At 44.0% G+C, this 24,601-nt stretch overlaps 1 protein-coding gene across 2 annotated transcripts in view; it reads left to right on the top strand.

Annotated features, from left to right (window-relative positions):
- syne1b (spectrin repeat containing, nuclear envelope 1b) overlaps positions 1-24,601 on the top strand; it is an 85,371-nt gene that overhangs the window by 31,533 nt on the left and 29,237 nt on the right. Inside the window, exons 38-77 of one of the 2 annotated variants that reach the window (XM_053509722.1) lie at positions 21-646; positions 769-948; positions 1,038-1,188; positions 1,324-1,482; positions 1,598-1,780; positions 1,869-1,970; positions 2,070-2,273; positions 2,399-2,606; positions 2,738-2,850; positions 3,004-3,209; positions 3,362-3,511; positions 3,630-3,921; positions 4,117-4,289; positions 4,438-4,747; positions 4,976-5,140; positions 5,237-5,593; positions 6,004-6,140; positions 6,282-6,459; positions 6,650-6,832; positions 7,015-7,158; positions 8,536-8,700; positions 8,821-8,993; positions 9,144-9,297; positions 15,002-15,145; positions 15,241-15,405; positions 15,704-16,021; positions 16,112-16,267; positions 16,350-16,520; positions 16,622-16,948; positions 17,073-17,225; positions 17,326-17,493; positions 19,597-19,773; positions 19,990-20,136; positions 20,241-20,366; positions 20,471-20,647; positions 20,726-20,991; positions 21,087-23,247; positions 23,431-23,768; positions 24,032-24,176; positions 24,267-24,485. In XM_053509722.1, coding sequence (XP_053365697.1) covers positions 21-646; positions 769-948; positions 1,038-1,188; positions 1,324-1,482; positions 1,598-1,780; positions 1,869-1,970; positions 2,070-2,273; positions 2,399-2,606; positions 2,738-2,850; positions 3,004-3,209; positions 3,362-3,511; positions 3,630-3,921; positions 4,117-4,289; positions 4,438-4,747; positions 4,976-5,140; positions 5,237-5,593; positions 6,004-6,140; positions 6,282-6,459; positions 6,650-6,832; positions 7,015-7,158; positions 8,536-8,700; positions 8,821-8,993; positions 9,144-9,297; positions 15,002-15,145; positions 15,241-15,405; positions 15,704-16,021; positions 16,112-16,267; positions 16,350-16,520; positions 16,622-16,948; positions 17,073-17,225; positions 17,326-17,493; positions 19,597-19,773; positions 19,990-20,136; positions 20,241-20,366; positions 20,471-20,647; positions 20,726-20,991; positions 21,087-23,247; positions 23,431-23,768; positions 24,032-24,176; positions 24,267-24,485 — 10,071 coding nt within the window. Of the gene's footprint in view, positions 1-20; positions 647-768; positions 949-1,037; positions 1,189-1,323; positions 1,483-1,597; positions 1,781-1,868; positions 1,971-2,069; positions 2,274-2,398; positions 2,607-2,737; positions 2,851-3,003; positions 3,210-3,361; positions 3,512-3,629; positions 3,922-4,116; positions 4,290-4,437; positions 4,748-4,975; positions 5,141-5,236; positions 5,594-6,003; positions 6,141-6,281; positions 6,460-6,649; positions 6,833-7,014; positions 7,159-8,535; positions 8,701-8,820; positions 8,994-9,143; positions 9,298-15,001; positions 15,146-15,240; positions 15,406-15,703; positions 16,022-16,111; positions 16,268-16,349; positions 16,521-16,621; positions 16,949-17,072; positions 17,226-17,325; positions 17,494-19,596; positions 19,774-19,989; positions 20,137-20,240; positions 20,367-20,470; positions 20,648-20,725; positions 20,992-21,086; positions 23,248-23,430; positions 23,769-24,031; positions 24,177-24,266; positions 24,486-24,601 lie in introns of those variants that run through there. The other variant, XM_053509720.1, reaches the window with a different exon arrangement.

Genomic DNA, 24,601 nt, shown 5'->3' with positions numbered 1-24,601 from the left:
TTCTATTTCATCTATGGCAGGAGAAGGCAGAAGAGCTTCAGAGTGAGAACAAGGAAAGAGAGCATCTCCAGCAGCAGACAGAGTCCCTGTGTGCCACCTGTGACCCTGTCGAGCAGCATCATCTACAGAACCGTCTGGAAAACAGCTTGCAACCCTTCATGCAGGCACAGCAGCTGGTTATGCAGCGAGGTGAGAGTGTAGAGAAGCTGGAGGCTTTCCTGCAGACACACAATGTGGCTGCAGGCGTCCTCCGAGGCCTCAGACACACGGTGGAGAGTGCTGGTAGCTGGGACAGGAGCCGTGTGGATGAACTGCAGCGAGATCTGGAAGGAATCATTCCTGATATCAGCCGTCTGGAGTCACTAGCGATTAGTCTGGACAGCAGCCTATGCAAAGCCCATCTCCATCTGGTTGACGCAAAGGAGACTCGCACCTTGTGTCGGTCACTGGCTGACAGTTTAAGTACAGAGCTTGATGGAGTGAAGACCCTTCTTGGTTCCAAGCAGAGCGAGGCGGAGGCTCTTGGGGCTCTCTGGACCTCATTTAGACAGCGGAAAGAGCAGCTGCTCAAGAGTGTGGAAGACATTGAGGAAAAGGCAGACCAGCAGAGCCTTAAAGAGCCCAACCTTCTTACATTACAACAAAGGTACATTTTTGTTAAAACTGTCTTAATACTTGGAACTCTTATAATAATCAACATTAAGAAAATGTTTTGATGTTGTCAAGATTTGTTTTTTAAATTGTAATTCTGCATGAATTGTCATATAGGCTGCGGTTCTTTAACCAGTTGGAGGATGAACTGCAGTCACACCAGCATGAGGAGCAGTGGCTCAGGGATAAAGGGCAGCAGCTGTCCCAGAGAGATGCCGAGCTAGCAGGAGAGGTGTTGAGGGAGATCAATCTCCTAACGACCACCTGGGAGGATACCAAGAGACTTATTACAGAAAGGTGACTTGACCTTTTCATTTGCTCTAATCGAATCATGCCATACAGTGTACTTTTTACAAGATGTTTTAATCTTATCACTTACTTTTTAGGCAGGAGCAGTGCACTGCCGTAATCGAGCTTATGAAGGACTATCAGGGTCTAAAATCCTCTATTAATACAATAGTGGAAAATGCAGAGACTGTAGCTGTCATCAAACTTGGGCTAAAGGACCAGGAAGACACCAGGAGGTCCCTGTCGAAGGTGAGTCTTAATGCATGTTGTTGCTCAGCTGCCACCCTATAAGATGGTGCATTTGACTGTACTTGCATACTGACTATTATTTTGCACTTCCTTAACAAATGCTGGTAAACTTGATTATTTTCTTTCTTTAATTAGCATGAAGCAATTAAGATGGAACTGACAGCTAATCAAGGAGAACTGGATCGCTTCTCAAATAAAGCAAAGCAGCTGGTTTGTGAATTAAGCCGGATTCCAGACTGCCAAACTCAAGTGATAAAGACGGAGATGGAAGCTGTCGTGGACCAGTGGCTGGATGTAAGTTTGAGGCCACACAAAAAAAAATGAAGCTTTTCCACTCTTTTTAGGCAAAACTATTTTATGGTTAGGGCCTTGTCATTTCAAGATCAGTTTATTTCCTTTCTACGTACAGGTATCTGAAAGAATTGAGGACAACCTTGAAAAACTTAGAAAGAGTTTCTCTACATGGGAGGATGTTTACCATATGAATGAGGAAATTGATAGCTGGTCTAACAGCAGTGTGATGGAACTCACAGACAGCCTTAACAAGTTCAATGACAGCCAGAAGACTGAAAATCGCATTGCTGAAGTCAAGGCATGTGTTATGATGGAATCATGCAGCGCTTACATCATATTGTAATGAGGCTGATGGTTCTGGATCTAATGCTTATCTACTTGTGCAGGTCGAGGTGGAACAGAAAGAGAAGATGTTAGAAACAGTACATGCCAAAGTGTTGGAGCTGAAGCAACTTTGTAATACCAAAGACCTCCCAACATCCCTGCAGGTATGGGTTGTAATACAGATCCATGAACATGTACTGTACAGTAGTTGGCGTGAATGTATGGTTGTATGGTTGTACCTTTATTCTCAAATTCATTGGCAGGTCATGGAGGCTGACCTACAGAAGAAGATAAACAATGTGCAGGAGTTGTGTGCGCAAGCGCAAAACAATCTAAGTGATTTCTGCTCTCAGAAAAAACAGCTAGAGGATTTCTTGTCACAAATGACTGAATGGCTTAAGACTTTGGAGGGCTCTTTGCAGGATACAGCTTCTGGATCACCTCCAGAAGAGATCTGCAGAGTGAAGGTGCAAATGTCCAATCAGATTTAAATTGAAGCTGGGTTTCACACTGATATTGTATCTTAAATTGTGATAATCAGTCCTTATAGAGTGTACCTTCAATTAAGTGTTTTAAAAATGTTTTATTCTAGGATATACAAAAAGAGCTGCAGAACCAGCAGACAAGTATAGACTCATCGCGGGAGAGTCTCAACACTCTTTGTAGGAAGTACCCTTCTGAAGAGCTGTCTAGCCTTGGGACTTCTTTAACTGATCTCATCAAGAAATATGAAGCTGTCAATCAGCTGTGTGTTAAAAGGTTGGGATCAATGCAACAAGGGCTACAGCTGCTCTTTAGTGGTGAGAGTTATTATTCTCTAATTGAAATCAGTGGGCTTTTTTGCTATTAATAGATACGTAATGGTTTGTGCTTATTGTTTCTTATCCATCTTCACACTGCACTGCTCTCTATTTATCTAATATCCCTTTAGATCTTTTGAAACAGTTTCACACTTGGCTGTCTGGACAAAAGGATATAGTGAGAGAATGCTCGGATTACTCTGGAGACATCAGTGTTGTCGAACGCAAATTGCAGAAGCTGAAGGTATAGCTCTTCCGAGTCATACATTATATATCACTCCATCCTACAGTATATCACTTTATTGTGTAACGATTGCATTTCTTTAAAACTCAGTTTTTATTATGCCTTTTTACTCTAAAATAAGTGTTTTTATTTTGGTGTTCTTTTGCTTTTTAGGGGGCTTTAGAGAGGGTAGAGGATGGAGAAGGCCGGCTAATGGAGGTATGTCAGGAGGGGGAGAAACTCCTGCTTCACCTACCTAAGGCCAGTGCTAGCCAAGTGCAGCAGAGCCTCTCATGCATCCAGCAGGACTGGGATAGTTATGTGGAACAGTGTAGACTGAGCCAACAGAGTCTTGAGGAAAGTGCTACTCTTCTTAATGGGTGAGGACCCAATTGTTTTTAGATGCTATTGAGTTTTTTTGTTGGGTTATTTATGTCGTGGTAGGGCAAGTGTTGGATTTCTCTCTAGGTAAATAATGATACCTAATGGCAGGGGTAAATTCTGTTTTATGTGCATGTACCAATCTATACAGCTTTGAGAACAATCTGCAGAGACTGACCCGCTGGCTGGAGCGTATGGAAGTAAGATTGAGCACGGAACTGCCTGAAAGCAAGCATGCCGAGCAGGAGAAAACATCACTAGAACGAGTTGAGGCGTTTTATGAGGAGGTTCTGAAAGAAAGGTCAGATATTACTACTATTGAGGAATTTCTGCATATATGCTTTACATAAGTGTTGTCTATGCAAATAATAAATGTTGGGGAAAAAAACGAATTTGACAATATATGTATATTCTTGTAGGGATTCCTTTGAGAATTTGTGTCAAGAAGCACAGACTTTGAATGAGGGAGGTCATGGAAGTGGTTCTGAGTTGCGGGTGTCGACGCAGCTACAGATGCAGCAACAGACTCTACTGAAAGCAGTAAGAGAGCGTCTACGCAGCTGCCAACTCAGCCTGCAAGAGCAACAGTCTTTTGATGAGACACTGCAGACTACATGGGCCTGGCTCAGTAATATACAAGAACGACTCTCAGCACTCAGCAGCACCACTGGCAACAAAGAGACTCTCGAAAAGAGGTTGGGGCTTGTACAGGTATGTACCGTAATCTCATTGTATTTACTCATCACACTTCAAATTAAAATCAAATTCAAATTTTATTTGTCACATACACAGTCATACACAGTACGATATGCAGTGAAATGCTTAAACGACCGCCTGTGAGCTTAAAATGTACAAACAAATTGTACCTTCTGCAGTTGTATTGAAAAAATTGTACATGTGTTACAGGATATCTTGTTAATGAAGGGAGAGGGAGAAGTGAAGCTGAATATGACAGTAGGCAAGGGTGAGCAGGTTGTGAAGAACTGTAGTAAAGACAAACAGAAGGCCATCCGCTCTCAGCTTCAGAGTCTGAAAGATTCCTGGGCTAACATGCTTATGACTGCCATGAGCTGTCACAGGTATGGTTATAGGGCTAGTGGTTCGAGTGCAACAACATAATTTGCTGCGTATATAAATGGTAAAATATAGCATGAAAATATGAAGTTAGTGGAAAAATAATAAGAAATATACTAATCTATATTGCTGTCCATATGTGTGTGTGTCCAGTCGTTTGGAGTGGACAGTGACCCAGTGGAGCAGCTATCAGGAAGGGAAAGCTCAGCTGCAGCAGTGGATGGACACAGTGGAGCAGGAGATTGAAGTCGCACTTCCTCAGCAGCCTGGATTGAAAGAGAAAGTCTCTCTGCTGGAGCGCCTGCGGGCCATAGAGGCTGATATTGATAGTCACTCAGCAGCACTTAGTCGCCTGAACAAGAAAGCTACAGAACTGTTCGAGAAGACTGGAGACCAGGTCTTTGCAGAAGAGCCTAGAGCAGAACTCAATGCCCAGTTTTCTGACATCACAACAGTTATCAAGGTAAGTTGATGCCCCCTCAAATACTCATACACACAAGCATATATACAGTAGTATGTATGATGTGCAGTGACATGCTTGTTATGACTACCTGTAACGAAAAAAAATATACATACAGCACACACACACACACACACACACACACACACACACACTGTATACAGTATATCTATTGCGTATCTATGTTTCTAAGCAGTGTTAATAGAGCCCAAGTGTTGTCATTTCCTGTAGAGTAAGGTACAGCAGATGGGTGAAATAGTGAAAGAGCATGGGTTGTATCTGGAGGCTGTGCGAGATATGAATGACTGGCTGACGTCTGCTAAAGAGGAGCTCCAACGCTGGTCTGACATGTCCGGAGATGCTACCTCTGTTCAAAAGAAACTCTCCAGGGTGCAGGTAAGGGTGTGCAATGTCAATTACACTTACTTGTGTAGTTACATTATAAATTAATTGCGTGTGTGAAAAGTGTTTGATTTTCCTGTTCGGTTTCAGGAGCTGTTGAACTCCAGGAAGCAGGGCAAGGAGAGGCTGGAGCGAGTGCAGCTGTGTGGGGCTGCAGCACGTGATCACACCTCCACAGTTGGGTGTGAGGCTCTAGAGAGGGAGGAGGCAGGACTGCTTTCTGCTTGGGAACAGTGGGAACATGGGGCCAAACATGTGCGCTCTGGCCTAGAGGCCACTCTCGCTCAGATGGCCAGCTCAGATCAGGAGTTCAGCACTTTGGCTGCACAACTGGACAAGGACCTGGAGGAATTTAGCAACCGGCTGCATGAATGGCGTGGAACACTGCAGCAGGTGGAAGCCATGGACACCGCAGAGGAAGCTGTGCAGGCCTGGCAGATTGCCAAGGTACAGGATCTCTAATTTCTAAACATTACAAAAAAATTATATATGAATTATTATATATATATAAATTATAATATATATATGTGGCGGAGTGGCCTCACACCTTAAGAGTCTGGATGTGTGGAGTTTCTCCCTGGGCTTAAGTGGGATTTCGGTTTCCTCCCACAGTTAAAAGACATGGAGATTAGGTTAATTGGCATTCCCAAATTGTCTGTAGTATACGGCACCCATTCCAGCACCCCGTCTCCAGGGATAGACTGCAGGCCCCCGCATCCCTGTATACAGGATAGAAGATGAAGATGACATAAAAAGACATAAAATAACAGATTTATACCACTGTCATGATCAGTGATCGAGTCACCATCTTGCCTGATATAATATTTAATCAAAACTCTAATGTCACTTTATATCAGGATACCCAGGATGCATTACTCAATGCAGAACCCATGTCAGACAGTCTGAAGTCACAGCTGAATGACCTCTGCCGTTTCTCCAGAGACTTAGGAACGCACTCTACACGGGTATCCACCCTCATCAAAGAATATAACAGGTGAGCAGTTACAGTATATAAAACCATATAAAGGTTTAGGGTCATAATAATATTTAAATATTATAGTACAAGTAAGAGAAACCTACACCCAGGACACTTACAGTATAATACAGTTGAAGGACTTTCTCTTTTCTGCTGCAGCCTCAGTCTGCAGGCCTCCCGGGAATGCCAAAGAAAAGAGAAGCTGCTGGAGCAGAAGTTCCGTGGGGCTTTTCGAGAGTTTCAGCAGTGGCTGGTCAATGCTAAAATCAACACAGCCAAGTGTTTTGATGCCCCTCAAAATCTCAGTGAAGCGTCCTCTAGTCTTCAGAAGATCCAGGTACTATAGGGATACTATAATTACTACTGTACGTATACTGTATAAACAAAATACTTTTCTATTCACATGCCTTTTCATACAAAATGTAAAATATAAATGGATATAAATTACTATCGAGTTCTTTACATAATTAGTTAATCGCTATACTTTAGAGAATTAACAGTAACAAATTTGTTACGGTGATGTGCAGGATTTCTTGAGTGACAGAGAGCAGGGACATGGTAAGCTAAACGCACTGGCTGCTAGCGGAGACCTGCTGATCAGCATAGCTCCTAAAGAGCGAGTGAATGCCGTCCGAGCTAAAGTGAGCAGTGCTCGAGAGGACTGGAAGACACTTATGACAAACCTGCACCAGCGAGAGACTGCTTTACAAGTATAGTTTTTTTTAAATGATACGCCTCAGCTAATTACTCTGTTCCGAAAAATCTTATTTTGTCATATTTTGACAATAATACTGTACATGTGAACAGTGTCATAAATTATCTGTTGTGACACATTATCTATGAAATTTGTTATATTTCCCCAAATAAGTCAGTAGTGTGTGTTTTGTGGCAGAACCTGCAGGCACAAATGAGAGATTTTGAGTCCAGTGTGGAGCCACTGCAGGATTGGCTGAACCAGACGCAGGTTATAGTGCAGGAAAGCAGTAGTCGCCTTCATGACCTCCCAGCCAAGAAACACGAGCTTTACAAACTCCAGGTATAGTACGCCAAATTGTGTGTGGGGTTTCCATACCTCCACAGATACAAATATAGCATCACATCTGTCACTGGTGAGAGTGATCAGTGCTCTTTCATCTTTATTTAAGTTATAATATTTTAAAAGTTTTAGCATTTATTCATTTGCACACTGCAGTCATTGAAACTTTAGATCTACTAAACAACTTTTGCTGTCATTCTACTTACCTAAACCCAGCTATCTTATTAACTATGTGACTATCAGTAGTTTTTATTAGGATTAGTTCTTCTATAAGCCTTGTTGGAAGCTTGCTTTTCATTTATTGAAAGCATTATGTGATTACTGTCAATTTTATATATAAGTATATAAGTCAATTGGTTATATTGTTTTTCCTTTATAATTGGTATTATTCAATATACATTAAATTGCAAAGAAATTGCAAATCCTTTTATTTTATTCTATATACTTAATACCATTAATAATCTATATGCAAATGTACAGGTAGGAATTTTACAGTCAGACTCCATTTCAACGCTCACACAACATAGAAACAGCACCTATACTTTGCTTAGCCTCAGCTTTGCATCTTGCTTTAATGCATTTCAAGCTCCTTGTCAGTTTGGCTCAATGTTCGTCTAACGTTAACCTCTTCAGCCTGTTTCCATGTATCCATCTTAACACATCAGTCTTACTAACGGTGGAGAACTGTGCTTCAGTCCTAAGCTGCATGCTTGTGCTAACGTGCCTGTGCGTTTACAGTCTGTGCTTGAGGAGTTGGCCTCTCAGGAGACTCAGCTGAGCAGGCTGAGAGAGAAGGCCCAGCAGCTCTGGGACAGACACATGGCCGGAAAGGGCTTTGTGCACCGTGTTTCGCAGCTCTCTGCTCAATACCTAGCTTTAAGCAACCAGACCAAGGTAAAGTCTGTCTGCCTACTGCCAGTCTGACTTCCCTGCTTCCTGGCAGGATAGACTGTTAGATTTTGTCCAAAAGGAAGATCTAAAGCTTAGATCAAATATACTGGCATATGCAGATAGTAATAGCAGATTGCATTTTGTATGCTTTAAGTACAGTTATATACCCTGTAGTTATAGCAGGTATTCTATTATATCTTGCCCTGAAACAACGTGATATTCTTTGTCTTAGGAAGGTACATTGTGCATGTATAGGGTGAAGCAACCTGGATCATTAATAACTAATTAACAAAGACAACTTGTGCAGTGATCAACTATACAGATGAATGTATTAACATGTATTTTGTGATCCGCTTAACACATTTAACATTGTAAAGAGAAATGAAAAGTTGTTAACGGCTAAATAAGTGATTGCCAACCTACAGTACAGTACATCCTGTGAATTGTTGCTGATAAATGTGATGTTACTGTAATATGCTGTACCAGGAAAAAACCTCCAGGATTGAGAGGATTGTGTCCGAGCACCAGCTTTTCTCTCAGGGTCTGAAAGAACTGCAGAACTGGGTGGCAGATACCAGTCACATGCTGCAGTCGTACTGCACACCAACAGCAGATAAGAATGTGCTGGATAGCAGGATGATCAAACTTGAGGTGCACTAATAAATGTTTTATCATGGTTGTCGTACGCATATACAGTATATGTGTTTTCTTGCTTTCCAGCTATAAATACTTAAATAGTGACAAGGTTTTTTTGTGTGTGTTTCTTTCAAGGCCTTGCTTACAGCTCGCCAGGAAAAGGAGATCCAGCTGAAAATGTTGGTCACTAGAGGTGAGTCTGTGCGGAGGAACACGTCAGCTGAGGGAGTGCCTCTGGTCTGTAAGCAGATTGAGGACCTGAAGGACTCATGGGACAGCCTGCTTTCTGCAGCTATTCAGTGCAAGAGGTACTTTATGTGTACTGTGCTCTCTTTTAATCAGCCTAATTAAAGACTAATTAGAGAATTTCAATTCCTTTGAATGTATAACTAAAACAGCTTTGAATCCCTATTTCTTTTTAACATGCTGTTGGAATTAAATTGTTTGTGACACCGCAGTCAGCTGGAGGGAGCTCTTTCACAGTGGACCAGTTATCAGGAAGATGTGAGTCAGTTTGTGAGCTGGATTGAGAGTGTAGAAGAAAGTCTCAATTCCACAGACAAGCAGTGCTCTGAGATGAGAGATAAAGTTGCCAACCTGGGCAAGGCCAAGGTATTGTTATTATGTCATTGCATGTACTGCATTGCAACAAGTACACTGTCTGGCCCCCAAAAAAGATTTGCAGGTTCTATTATTTCATTGGAAATTTTTTTTTATGCATTTGCCACATCATAGTTTTAGTGACCTTATGTAGTGTCACAGCTTATTATTTATGCCCGTCCAAAGTTGGAGTAAATTTTTGTTAAGATCTTGCATTGATGACGGGGACTCAGCCCATAAAAAAATCTGCTCCAGCACATCCCAAAGACATTCAATAGGGTTAGGGTCAGGAATCTATGTGTCATGAACGGGGTGTTGTGGCAGGTGTTGAACGCCGTGGGCGGAAGGAGCAGGCATAGAGGCAGAGGGGTGGTGTAACCAAAAAAGAGTCTTTAATAATAAGTAAACACAAAGTATAAATAAAGATACAAACAAAGGAACAAACAAACTCAAACCATACTTAACTTTGTGCTAACAGGGGCTCTCTGGCAAGACACAGACAGGGGAACAAACACACGTCCTGTGGCGAGACACAGGCAGGAGGAGACACGAAACACGTCCTGTGGCGAGACACAGGCAGGAGGAGACACGAAACACGTCCTGTGGCGAGACACAGGCAGGGGGTCACACGAAACACGTCCTGTGGCGAGACACAGGCAGGAGGAGACACAAAACACGTCCTGTGGCGAGACACAGGCAGGGGACAAACGTAACAATACACTAACGAGGCGTGGAGCTGAAACTGGACACACTAGAGAGGAACGGGAGACACTAGAGAGGAACGGGAGACACTAGAGAGGAACGGGAGACACTAGAGACTAGACGAGAGACCAAGAGAGGGACAGGACAAGGGCTAAAGACATGGCAATCAGCTAGGCATGGCTTTTAGCTAAACATGGCTAAGCATTGCTTAACCATGGCAGTTAGCTACACATACACCTAGCTAAGCATGTCTTTAGCCCCAACATGCACTAAGCTATACTTACCTAATAGCTTAAACACACTAGGGAATAGGGGCACAGAAACACAGACAAAGGATACCCAGTGGCTAGGCGAGGCAGCCCTCCTAGACTAAGCGAGGCGGCACTCACAAGCTAGTCGTTACTCCCCAGTCAGGAGGGACAGCACTCTAACCCTAGGCGCACTGGGACAATAGGGGGAGAGGAAACACAGGACAAGGGATACCCAGTGGCTAGGCTGAGGACACCATCAGAGGCTAGGCTAGGGGACCATCAAAGGCTAGGCTCAGGACACCATCAAAGGCTAGGCTCAGGACACCATCAAAGGCTAGGCTCAGGACACCATCAAAGGCTAGGCTCAGGACACCATCAAAGGCTAGGCTCAGGACACCATCAAAGGCTAGGCTCAGGACACCATCAAAGGCTAGGCTCAGGACACATCAAAGGCTAGGCTCAGGACACATCAAAGGCTAGGCTCAGGACACATCAAAGGCTAGGCTCAGGACACATCAAAGGCTAGGCTCAGGACACATCAAAGGCTAGGCTCAGGACACATCAAAGGCTAGGCTCAGGACACATCAAAGGCTAGGCACACTGGGCAACTAGGAGGGGGTGGAAACACAGGATAGCTAGAGACACAGAGGGGCTATGGCTAGAAGCATGCTAGTACTGCAACTGTACTATAAACTCAACATAGCATTTAGCTAATCATGCTCCTAGCCACACATACACCTAACTGCTTACCTGCTCTAGCTAACCACACGAACACAGGAGGACAGGACGGAATCAGCTCCACTAACACAGACACAAAACATACACAGAGACATTGCCAATAAGAGAGCCCAAGTCAACACAACTAAAATCAAAGTACAAATTAAACAGATCAAAAAAACAAACCAAAATGCCCACATAACTGACAGTGGTATTCCCAAAAATGCTCGACCCAGTTTCCCAGTCTAAACAGCTATTTATAGATTAATTGATGGCTACCTCGGTTCAGGTGTGCACTGCATCACCTGACCGAGGTGCCTGCTGGGAAACTGAGTCGGCCAACAAAAACTACAAAATAAAAACAGTGACCTCTAGTGGAGGACCCTTACAGTACCCCCCCCCTTAAACCGCTCCTCCGGAGCGCTATTGGTGGTCCCAAGGCACTTCCCTGGTGTCCCTTCACCCGACAGGCTAGCTCCCGTAGTCAACCGTGTGGCGGAGGCAGCACCGGATCGCTGTTGTAGGCCGGGCGGAGGGGGCAGCACTGTATTGCTCTGAGAAGTAGAGCCCCTGAAGACAGTGCTGTGTTGTCCCCCCATCCGGGCGGCCGATGCAGTACTGGCTTTTCCTCCGCCGTGCAGTGGTGGGTGCCCGACATCGAAGCCGGGTGCTGGACGCTGTGCTGGGGTGTCGCTCCGAAGGCGGCGAGCCTTGAAGGGCTACTGGACGAAGGTGGGGACCTCCACATGAGGCCTGCTGGTGTTGCTCGACGACGCTGCAGCCGGGACCTCCCCGTGAGGCGCTCGACGACGCTGCAGCCGGGACCTCCCCGTGAGGCGCTCGACGACGCTGCAGCCGGGACCTCCCCGTGAGGCGCTCGACGACGCTGCAGCCGGGACCTCCCCGTGAGGCGCTCGACGACGCTGCAGCCGGGACCTCCCCGTGAGGCGCTCGACGACGCTGCAGCCGGGACCTCCCCGTGAGGCGCTCGACGACGCTGCAGCCGGGACCTCCCCGTGAGGCGCACGACGACGCTGCAGCCGGAACCTCCCCGTGAGGCGCACGACGACGCTGCAGCCGGGACCTCCACGTGAGGCCGAAGGGTGCTGCAGCCGGGACCTCCACGTGAGGCCGAAGGGTGCTGCAGCCGGGACCTCCACGTGAGGCCGAAGGGTGCTGCAGCCGGGGCCTCCACGTGAGGCCGAAGGGTGCTGCAGCTGTGGCCTCCACGTGAGGCCGAAGGGTGCTGCAGCTGTGGCCTCCACGTGAGGCCGAAGGGTGCTGCAGCTGTGGCCTCCACGTGAGGCCGAAGGGTGCTGCAGCTGTGGCCTCCACGTGAGGCTGAAGGGTGCTGCAGCTGTGGCCTCCACGTGAGGCTGAAGGGTGCTGCAGCTGTGGCCTCCACGTGAGGCTGAGGGGTCTAAAGTCCCAGCCCCCTCTGCTATGCCTTGATTGGTCGAGCATTCTGTCATGAACGGGGTGTTGTGGCAGGTGTTGAACGCCGTGGGCGGAAGGAGCAGGCATAGAGGCAGAGGGGTGGTGTAACCAAAAAAGAGTCTTTAATAATAAGTAAACACAAAGTATAAATAAAGATACAAACAAAGGAACAAACAAACTCAAACCATACTTAACTTTGTGCTAACAGGGCCTCTCTGGCAAGACACAGACAGGGGAACAAACACACGTCCTGTGACGAGACACAGGCAGGAGGAAACACAAAACACGTCCTGTGGCGAGACACAGGCAGGGGGTTACACGAAACACGTCCTGTGGCGAGACACAGGCAGGAGGAGACACGAAACACGTCCTGTGGCGAGACACAGGCAGGGGGTCACACGAAACACGTCCTGTGGCGAGACACAGGCAGGAGGAGACACAAAACACGTCCTGTGGCGAGACACAGGCAGGAGGAGACACAAAACACGTCCTGTGGCGAGACACAGGCAGGAGGAGACACAAAACACGTCCTGTGGCGAGACACAGGCAGGAGGAGACACAAAACACGTCCTGTGGCGAGACACAGGCAGGGGACAAACGTAACAATACACTAACGAGGCGTGGAGCTGAAACTGGACACACTAGAGAGGAACGGGAGACACTAGAGAGGAACGGGAGACACTAGAGAGGAACGGGAGACACTAGAGAGGAACGGGAGACACTAGAGAGGAACAGGAGACACTAGAGACTAGACGAGAGACCAAGAGAGGGACAGGACAAGGGCTAAAGACATGGCAATCAGCTAGGCATGGCTTTTAGCTAAACATGGCTAAGCATTGCTTAACCATGGCAGTTAGCTACACATACACCTAGCTAAGCATGTCTTTAGCCCCAACATGCACTAAGCTATACTTACCTAATAGCTTAAACACACTAGGGAATAGGGGCACAGAAACACAGACAAAGGATACCCAGTGGCTAGGCGAGGCAGCCCTCCTAGACTAAGCGAGGCGGCACTCACAAGCTAGTCGTTACTCCCCAGTCAGGAGGGACAGCACTCTAACCCTAGGCGCACTGGGACAATAGGGGGAGAGGAAACACAGGACAAGGGATACCCAGTGGCTAGGCTGAGGACACCATCAGAGGCTAGGCTGAGGACACCATCAGAGGCTAGGCTGAGGACACCATCAGAGGCTAGGCTGAGGACACCATCAGAGGCTAGGCTGAGGACACCATCAGAGGCTAGGCTGAGGACACCATCAGAGGCTAGGCTGAGGACACCATCAGAGGCTAGGCTGAGGACACCATCAGAGGCTAGGCTGAGGACACCATCAGAGGCTAGGCTGAGGACACCATCAGAGGCTAGGCTGAGGACACCATCAGAGGCTAGGCTGAGGACACCATCAGAGGCTAGGCTGAGGACACCATCAGAGGCTAGGCTCAGGACACCATCAGAGGCTAGGCTCAGGACACCATCAGAGGCTAGGCTCAGGACACCATCAGAGGCTAGGCTCAGGACACCATCAGAGGCTAGGCTCAGGACACCATCAGAGGCTAGGCTCAGGACACCATCAGAGGCTAGGCTCAGGACACCATCAGAGGCTAGGCTCAGGACACCATCAGAGGCTAGGCTGAGGACACCATCAGAGGCTAGGCTGAGGACACCATCAAAGGCTAGGCTCAGGACACCATCAAAGGCTAGGCTCAGGACACCATCAAAGGCTAGGCTCAGGACACCATCAAAGGCTAGGCTCAGGACACCATCAAAGGCTAGGCTCAGGACACATCAAAGGCTAGGCACACTGGGCAACTAGGAGGGGGTGGAAACACAGGATAGCTAGAGACACAGAGGGGCTATGGCTAGAAGCATGCTAGTACTGTAACTGTACTATAAACTCAACATAGCATTTAGCTAATCATGCTCCTAGCCACACATACACCTAACTGCTTACCTGCTCTAGCTAACCACACGAACACAGGAGGACAGGACGGAATCAGCTCCACTAACACAGACACACAAAACATACACAGAGACATTGCCAATAAGAGAGCCCAAGTCAACACAACTAAAATCAAAGTACAAATTAAACAGATCACAAAAACAAACCAAAATGCCCACATAACTGACAGTGGTATTCCCAAAAATGCTCGACCCAGTTTCCCAGTCTAAACAGCTATTTATAGATTAATTGATGGCTACCTCGGTTCAGGTGTGCACTGCATCACCTGACCGAGGTGCCTGCTGGGAAACTGAGTCGGCCAACAAAAACTACAAAATAAAAACAGTGACCTCTAGTGGAGGACCCTTACACTATGGAGGCAATTCATGTGTGAAAATGATTCCTAATGCTCTCAGAACCACTCGTATTAAATGCAACTGTGATTTCTACTGGCGATTTAAAAAAATGAAAAACTACAGTACTCACATCATCAGTTAGGGTTAAAAGATTTGTTGCCAGGTCTTTCACTCTTTTACCTTAAATTGTTTTTATTTGTATAATTTTTTTATGATAAATTGTAAGAGATAATTAGGAATTATTTCAATACATATACAGTATAGCATTTTGAAGTCTGCTTCACATACTGTATATAATACTGATTTATTGTAGTTGCTGTATGAGGATGTCCTGAGTCACAGCTCTGTCCTGGACACCATCTCTGTGAAAGGGTCCAAAATGGCCGAGCATTATGTCACCCAGTTGGAGATTCAAGACTTGCAAGAGCGGTACAAGTGTGTTAAAGACAGGGCCCAGGTACATTCCTAAGCACAACTCTCTACCACAAAATGAGATATATCAGATATCTGATGAATTATTAACCACAAGAGCTTGACTTTCTCTTTATTCAGGCTGGGGTGGGAAAGGCAGAGGAGCTGTTGGTTGCTCATCAGGAGTACCAGAACAATCTGCATGAATTTAAAGACTGGTTGGAGCAGCAGCAGGAGAAACTGAGTTGCTACACCCAGCTAGAGGGAGATGTTGATTCCTTGGAGGAAACTCTACATGAACTTCAAGTAAGAGAACAGAAGCATACCAATTTTCTTTTTGCCCCACCTAATGGTACATACAGTAGCACCATTTTCAGTAATGATAAATATATACATAATAATTATATTATATATAATTATAAATGAATAATATATATAGTAATAATAATTATTTACACATGGGCAGGTATTTGGTATGGATTATGCATATTTTATAATGATTTTTGGAAAAGATCATTATACTGCATGACAGAAACCAAGACAGTCGTGATTTGTTGTGATAAAATCCCTCATTGCTTATGAATCTGTATCTGACCATCTATAGGAACTGCAAGTGCATTGCACACAGGGACAGGCTCTGCTAAACACAGTACTAGTGAGTCGAGAGCAGGTTATCCCGTGGGGAATACCCCAATTAGAGGACCGCAACCTGGAGACAGGGCAGCAGGAGTGGGGCTCTTACCAGACCCGTCTGTCTGAAACAAGATCTCAGTTAAACAGTGCCATCGCCAAGCTACGGCAAATGGAGCAGAAGTTCCAGCGCCTTGATAACTGGTTAAAGGAAATGGAGAATAAAAGTCAGCTGCGCAGTTGCAGGCGTTCCGATAAATCCACCAAAGAGGCCCAGCTAGAGCTGCTAAAGGTTTGTAGTGACATTTTAATGATGCTGGTGTTTTTTGACCTTGTGTTAAATGTCGACATTTACATGTTTACATTTTATTGTGTTGTGCAGGGATGGCATGAGGAAGTCCTGGCGTACCAGGAGGAAATAGAGGGATTAAGTACCCTTGCCCAGCAAGTCTTGGAAGAAACACACATTAGTAGTCGTATCAGTACTAGGGCTACACAACTTACCTCACGCTACCATGCCCTGCTTTTGCACCTGGTGGTAAGATATATGCGCTTACATGTATTCAACGCATTCACATATAATACTGTATAGTACATATGGCTCTTACATTTTCATACAGGAGACAATCAAACAACTGAAGGAGGAGGTGTCTGGCATTGAAGAAGCCTATAGCATCTTCAGTACTTTTTCTGACTGGCTGAGCACAGCACAGAAAAATTTTAGCAGTGTTGCCGTTAGCATTGATGCTATCGATTGTGTTGCCATGGAGAAGAAAATGAAAAAACTAGAGGTACAACTTAAGACAAGGTTTTTTTAATCCTGTGTTTGCTTGCTAATAATATTCTGCCATTTGCTGTACATATTTTTTATTATCTCATTCTGTTGACTCAGGCTCTGCAGGGTGACATGGAGCTGGGGCATACTTACATGAAGACTGTGCGGGAGAAGACAGAGCGAGCTATGATATTCCTGGAGGAATCAGAGGCAGAGCAACTGAAAGAGGAAATAAATGGTCGTCTGTCCCAGCTGGAGGGGCTAATGGGAGCTCTCAGGGCTGAGCTCAGTGCTCAGGAGAAGTGTATTCAGCTATCTAAGGACTTTCTAGACAAGTATAAGGCACAGACCCAGTGGCTTAATGAGATGAAGTCTCTTTTGGTCTCCTCTGTGGAACTTAAAGCTGAACTTTACCAAAAAAAGGCCCAGTTAGCCAAGTACAAAGTGAGTGTGCTTGTGCTTTATATACCCTCTGTATTATTTTTTTGCATTCAGCCTCTAAGCTGGGTCTATGAGACACTCTCATTCTTGTTTAACGGCCCCTATTATGTGTTTTTTTCACCAATAGACAATCCAACAAACTATGCAATCTCATGAATCATCTGTGAAGTCCGTCATTGAGAAAGGAGAAGCTCTGCTTGAAATTGTCCATGATCCCACTGTCAGTGAAAATATGACCAAGCTGCAAAATGATTATCAAGATCTATGCAACAAAGCCAAGGTATTGCCCTGGGAAGGCTTGGATTTCTGAGGTTCTGAGTTAAACATAGAAGAAAAGAAAGTAATTGCTAAAAATTTAAGTGAGTGTTGTGTTGTTTTAGGCCCATGTGCAGATGCTGACAGAGGGGGTGAAAGAGCATGAAGACTACAACAGTGAACTACAGGAAGTTGAGAAATGGCTACTACAGATGTCCAGTAGATTGGTTACCTCTGATTCTATGCAAAGTGGCAATCTAGAGATGGCCACACAGCAGCTGGCACGACACAAAGTATGTTTTTTGTGATAGACTAAATACTGGAAAATATGTATTGTACAAAGATATTAGTTATAACCCTCAGCTTAAGTTTGATGTCAATTATAGTATATGCTGTACTTAAATAGTATACTACATGTCACACACTCAAGATTTCATTCAATCCACATTAGCTTTGATTACAGCACACAATGTGGTGGCCAGTTTATATGTGAAAATGATTCCTCATGCTCCCAGAACCGCTGTTTGTTTCTTTTTTTTTTTTTTAAATGTTGCTGAGCCTAGACCTGGCCAGCTGAAGCAACCCCAGATCATAACACTGCCTCCAGATACTTGTACAGTGGCCAGTTTTTATGATGTCATGGGTGCATCACTTCATCACTTTATGTACTTCCCTTTGCACTCTGATGCACCCATCACTCTGGTGACGGTCAATCTGACTTTATCAGACCACATTACCTTTTTCCATTGTTCCAAAGTCCACTCTTTATGCTCCCTTGCTAATGGTTTTTCCTCATCTAAACCATGCTGTTTATTCTTAATCCTGTGAGTTCTCATAACATACAGTGCATTATATATGATCATATATTTGTTTGACTTTTTAAACCATGCAACTTTGCTAAGTGTTTAAGTGATGTCCATTCATGATTTTTTTCTGACCACATTTCTTCAAGAAAATGAACAGTTCAGCACAATCCTTCCAGGTTTTAATAATGTGTTGATGGTTTCTTCAAAAGTCCTAGAAATGTTTTCTTGTTTGATGCAGCCCAATAGTTTGACCATTTTGTGCCAAGCAGTGTATTAGTCTATTTAAATATATTTCATTTGTTTTATTTTAAAATTTAAATCTGGCTGAAGATTTAAAAAATGGCATAATAAAAGTGGAACCTTGGATTACAAGCATAATTTGTTCCGGGAGTAGGCTCGTAAATTTAATTTTTTCCATAAGAAGTAATGAAATCTCAAATTATTCGTTCCACAGCCCAAAAAAATAAATACATACAAATAATTAATACAAAATATAAAGTAAAAATAAAACAAATTAATCCGCACTTCACCTTTAAAAAAAGTTAAAAATAAATCCAGACAAAAAAAGTGTTTCCGTTTATGCACGCAGGCATTGTGTGTGTGTGTGTGTTTGTGTATGAATTCAAAGTAAGAGGAGAGGAGGAATCAGCCCCTCCTGTCTCCCCCTTCTCATCTTACACAGTAAACATTTCCCTTCTCTTATTTGAATTTAACACAAACACACACACATTAACGGAAAGACTGTTTTGTTGGAAAATTAGCAAGAAACATCGCTAATGACACTCGTGTAAGCGCATACTAACAGAATCACTGCTGTAAAGTAAAACAAACAAACAAATGAACCTGCACTTTACCTTTGAATAGAATCGCGACAAAGCAGTGTTTCTGAGAGCAGAGAGTGTGTGTGTGTATGTACGTGAAGTTGAGAGGGGGTGGGGGGGTGTAAAGGCGAGAGTGTGTATGTGAAGGGGCACGGTGTCAAATTACGCGTGCACACACACATAACGACAGGCTGAAACAGAGAGAGAAAATGGATCTTTAACCTCTCTAATGAGACTTTCTTTTGCTTTACAGGCACGCACACACGTGTGTGTGTAGACGTGCACTGTACGCGCTTACATATACAAAATAAAATATGTTTTACATGCGCACACAAGTCGTCACAGTGTTATAGTAAACAGTACCCGCATGCACAGATGTTGATTATACCAGTGAGACTCAGGCACTAAGACCGAGCAGGGGAGACGATTACCCACAATTCTGCAGCGCAAGAAAGAAAAAAACAATTGCCTCAGTTGTGATCAGGTGATCAAAACAAGAAGCGCATGCGTGCTACATGATACTTGGTACTCGTAAACCGAGACTTGCTCGTTTTTGAAGTCAAAATTTATTAAAAATCTTTGCTAGTCTTGCGGAACACTCGCAAACCGCGTTACTCACAATCTAAGGTTCCACCGTAAACCATAGTGAGATAAATTATGGCAAACTAGACTATTGGTATGTGTTTTATTCTGCTGCAATTTTTTTTAATTTGTTGCGTACAGAATTACTCCAGTAATGGTAAATATATATATATATATTTTTTCCTAGGCAATAATGGAGGAGATAGCTAGCTTTGAAGAGTGTTTGACAAGTTTAAAGGAGAAAGGAGATAGTCTTGTTAGTCATTGTTCAGAGCAAGTCCAGGCCAAGCTCAACCAACAGATTCAGGCAAACCAACAAGGAACCAAAGACAGCTATTCAGCTATCTGCAGCACAGCACAACGGGTTAGTATCTCTGTCTATCTATCTATTTAGAGGTTCATACTGTGTGAGAAAGTGCATGTTTATAATATAAGCATGCACTTTCTCACATAGTATGCTATTCTAAATAAATAGATAAATAGATTTTTTATTGATCCCAGAGGAAATTTCAAATACGTAAGCAAATAAGTATTCCAACTATATGCACCTTTCTCTAAAACCGAGCCTGTGCCACATCAGGTGTATCAGAGTCTTGACCGGGAGCTACAGAAGCATGTTAGTCACCAGGACACCCTGCAACAGTGTGAGACTTGGCTCTCAACTGTCCAAGAGGAATTGCAACTAGATTCACCTACCCCCTTTGGACTTCAGGAGGCACTAAAACAGGTTAGTGAAAGACCAAACAGACTGTTCAGACCAGACTGCTCTTTTCCTAAAGACTTAGATTTTCTTAACTACACTTAAGTTAATTCTTATGCTATTGTTTGCAGGTGAAGCACTTAAGGGCTCTGCAGGAGCAGGCCAGCACCTATCTTGATCTGGTTTGCTCAGTGTGTGACTTATCTGATGAAGCAGTAAGAGCCACGGCTACTAAGATCCAGCAGATCAAAACAATGGTGAGTTTGGTAACTTACTTGATTTAAATGTTTTGTTACTCGATCTAATCAACTTCTATAATTATCTAAAGTTGCTACTGCTATCTCTTATTGCAATGTAATAGTTTGAAGAAAGGATAACCAAAGCTCAGCAGCTGTCAGACAGCTGGAGGGAAATTAAGGAACAGAAGCAGGAGCTCTCTACATTATTCCAGGATTTGGAACAGCAACTGCATAGTCTCTCCAGAAGACCTGCTGAACTGGAGCCCAAGATTGCTCAGAACATGTTGGATCAAGCCAAAGTAAGTAACAGCAATACTTCTGTTACTTTTGATATTGTCAATTCTGAATTTATTTATTATCATGCATATTTTGTAAAGGAATTTGGTGAGCAGCTGCACAGCAGGCAAAGCACACTGACTAAGATGACAGAGCATGTGAGTAAGCTTACAGAAGGCAAGGCTTCTCCAGAACACACTGAACTTAACCGCCTGAGTCATGCATGGCTGGAGCTATGTCATGAGGCCAATAAGCTTCAAGCCCAAAGGGAAGAGGATCTGCTAAGGACAAGAGAGTACCATGACTGCATCAGTGCTTTGGAAGGTCTTTTTGAGCAGGTTTCCAAGGAGTGGGACAACCTAGCACGGTAAGCCTTTAATGTATCATTTAAAACTGTGGTTGTTCAATGATGTTCTGTATTAAACAAATTAAAGTACATTATATTTTCCATTGATGTTTTAGAACTGAAGCAGAGAGCTCATCTGAACATCTAGAGGCTCTCCGGAAACTCTCTGTTGTCCTCAAAGACAAGAAGAGCATACTTGAAGATCTTAAAGACCAGAAACAGAAAGTGATGTATTACTTAAACCTAGATGATAAGGAGCTGGTAAAAGAACAGATCAGCCACTTTGAGCAGCGATGGTCCTATCTAGAGAGTCTCATTGAAAGAAAGGTTCAGGACTCTATCATAACACTTGAGGATATGACTCAGGTTGAATCTCGACTCAAAGAGGCAAGAGAGTGGGCTGAGGAGCAGAAGCCTGCTTTATCCGAGGCTATGAAAATGAGCCCGCCGCCAGAGGTGGCCCAGAGCTTCCTGTTTGATCACCTTAGTATGTGCAGTGAGCTTGAAGCAAAGCAGCTACTGCTGGCCCAAGCCATGAGCGATGCAGACAGGGTTTTAGCACACCTAGGCTTGAATGAAAGACAGCGATTACAGCAGCTCATCTCAGAAACCCAGGCTGAAGTAGAAGCACTGAGTATTAAAGTGGCTCAGAGAAGAAAAAACCTCAGTAAGGCTTTCACAGAAAGGACGCAGTTCCTGCTTGCAGTAAACCGTGCAATCACCTGGGTTCAGCAAAATGAGAAAAAAGCACATTCCGATGATTACATAGCCCTTTTACCAGATGACTTGACTAAGCAGGTAAGAACCTGCAGGAACATTCAGAGCAGCCTGAGAGCTTACCAGAGTGAGCTTACTTCCTTATGGTCCCAAGGAAGAGATCTAATGAAAGATGCCACTGAGGATGAGAAGGCTGAGATGCTAACCAAGCTACAAGAATTGCAGAACAGTTTTGAGGTAGCTTTGCAAAAGTGTAATCAAAGACTTCAGGAACTAGAGAAAGTATTGGTAACTAGAAAATACTTCAAAGCAGATCTGGAGAAGACATGCCAGTGGTTGAAACAAGCAGATATTGTGACATTTCCTGAAATAAACCTAATGAATGGAGATGCAGAACTAAAAGCACAACTAACAAAATACCAACAAATATTGGATCAAGCAGCAGAATATGAAAATCTCCTTCTCATTGTCCAACGAGCAGGCCAAGACATATTGCCTACCCTCAATGAGGTTGACCACTGTTACTTAGATGAGAAACTTAATGGTCTTCCACAACAATACAACAACATCTTAGCATTAGCAAAAGAAAAACAGGAGAAAATACAGCAAGCCATTCTTGCACGTCAGGAGTATTCCTCCTTTATTGATGTGACACACAAAGCATTGAAAGAGCTTGAGGAACAGTTCCATAACCTTGGTACTCAGCCTGTTGGTTTGCAGACGGAGCAGGTCATCTGTTTGCAGCATGATTATAAAGCACTACTTGAAGAGTTGACAAATCTTGGCCAGGCTGTTAGTGAGCTTAACCAGAAAAAAGAGGGTTTTCGCAGCACTGGTCAGCCATGGCAGCCTGAGGAAATGACTCAACTGGTCAGCCTGTATAATGGTCTGAAGAGGCTAATAGAACAGAAAGTAGAACACCTTGATGATACTTTAGAGTCATTTGAAGACCATCAAGCCATGGCCATGCAGGTTGATTCTGAGTTGAAAGCCACAAAAGAACAACTTGTCAAAGTCAATGCTGAAACCCAATCAGCTGAAGAGAGACTGAAAAATTATCATTCCCTAGCCGCCAGTCTTCAAGGAGCCAGCTCTCACCTATCCCGGCTCATGGAGCAGATGGGAAACCTGGCCTCTCACATGGACCCAGCTGCCCATGAGGCTTCTAAGCAGCGGGTGATATCCTGGCAGGAGGAACTTCACTCTCTGCAGTCAGCTGTTGGGGAGTTGATAGTGGAGTGTGAGAACAGATTTGTGCAGAGTAAAGACTTTGAGACTGAGGTAAAGCGGACTTTGACTTGGCTGCAGCAGGTCAGAGATGAGCTGGGATGTGCTGTTGTTGTGGATGTAAAGGTGGAAAAGGTTCAGGAAGAGATCAGAAAGCAACAGATCATGCATGAGGAGGTGCAGTCCCGACTCAGGATTGTGGCTGCATTGAGCACTAGGGAAAAACAGAAGTACACCAGTGCTAATGAACTTGTTCCAGCCCATGTGGATTCCAGTATTCAAGAAATGGCAAAATTGGAAGTTGATGTTCAAGAAGCTCTTAGCTCAAAACAGGTAAGTCCGAGATCATTTAAATTGTTACAACTGCCAAATGCAGTGTTAACCATGCCATACTTATTTCATTATTTTTTTTACTTATTTATTTTTCATTATTTATTTGCCATACTGTTATACCTTTTTGCCCTACATTGCATTTAAAGTGCTTTTTGCATATTTAAAAAAAATCTTGTTTTTCAGATTACTCTTGAACAAGCTCTCGCTTTGTGTCAAAAGTACCATTCACGTATGCAAGCAGCATGTGAGTGGCTTGAAGATGCTGTCGGATTTTTGCAGCAGGCAAGTCTGGGAGTGGATGTAGAGAACTATGAAGAGTGTCTACGACAGCAAGAGGATATCATGGCAACTGAGCAGGACTTCCTCAGTGTGTTGCAGGAGCTTGAAGAGCTCCCACCCCAGCTGGAGAATCTAGTGAATCACACAGCAAAAGAACAGCTACGAGTGAGTGTGGAGTCTGCTCAACAAAGAGGTGTAGAGGTCAGAGACCAGCTTCAGTGTCATCAGGATGTTTTGAACAGGTAAATTCAAACAAATGCTTTTTGCTTGGTTAGTGACTGAGTATTAGTTACTGTACACTATTTTTTTCTCTGATATCAAGTACAGCGCTTGTCATGCTTTAGCTTTGAAAGCGAAAATATTGTTGTGTACTTCTTACATATTTTATTTTGGGTGGCAGACATTAAATTAAACATAGTGTGAATTATCTCTCTCTGCTTATTAGGTGTGTAAGACATGATGTCCATGTACGTTAATTATTGGTTATTTTATATGCTATTGACAGCTGTGTGGAGCAATGGAAATCTTACCAAGAGACCCGGCAGACCGTGATTGATCTCATGAATGAGGCAGAGAAGAAGCTGACTGAGTTCTCTACAGCCAAGGCAGCAACTATTCAGGAAGCAGAAGAGAAACTCAAAAGTCATAAGGTAGATAGAACTTGTAAACCTAAATACAAATACAAATGATTGATTTGTATGTAATCTGCAATTAACAAGTCTATCTTTTCTGTTCTACAGTCACTGGTGTCCATGGTGAATGGATTTCAGGAGAAGCTGACAGGTCTAGAGGAACAAGCATCTCAGTTAGAGCTGGTTGGCAGTGATACCAGCAAAGCCACCATTAGCCGCTCTATGACCACAGTATGGCAGCGTTGGACTAGACTCCGAAGCATGGCACGAGGTCAAGAGAGGGTGCTGGAGGACACAGCTCACGAGTGGAGAACTTTCAGAGAGAAGGTGATCATTTATATGCAAAAAAAAAAAACTAATCCTGTATTACTGTATACAGTATGTATTGAGTCATACTGCATTTCTCGTGTTGTTACAAATTGCAAATTACATTGAGGTGTAAT

The sequence above is a fragment of the Clarias gariepinus genome, chromosome 13, assembly GCF_024256425.1.
Source record: "Clarias gariepinus isolate MV-2021 ecotype Netherlands chromosome 13, CGAR_prim_01v2, whole genome shotgun sequence".
Taxonomy (NCBI): Eukaryota; Metazoa; Chordata; class Actinopteri; order Siluriformes; family Clariidae; genus Clarias; species Clarias gariepinus.
This window is presented reverse-complemented; position numbering and strand designations above follow the sequence as displayed.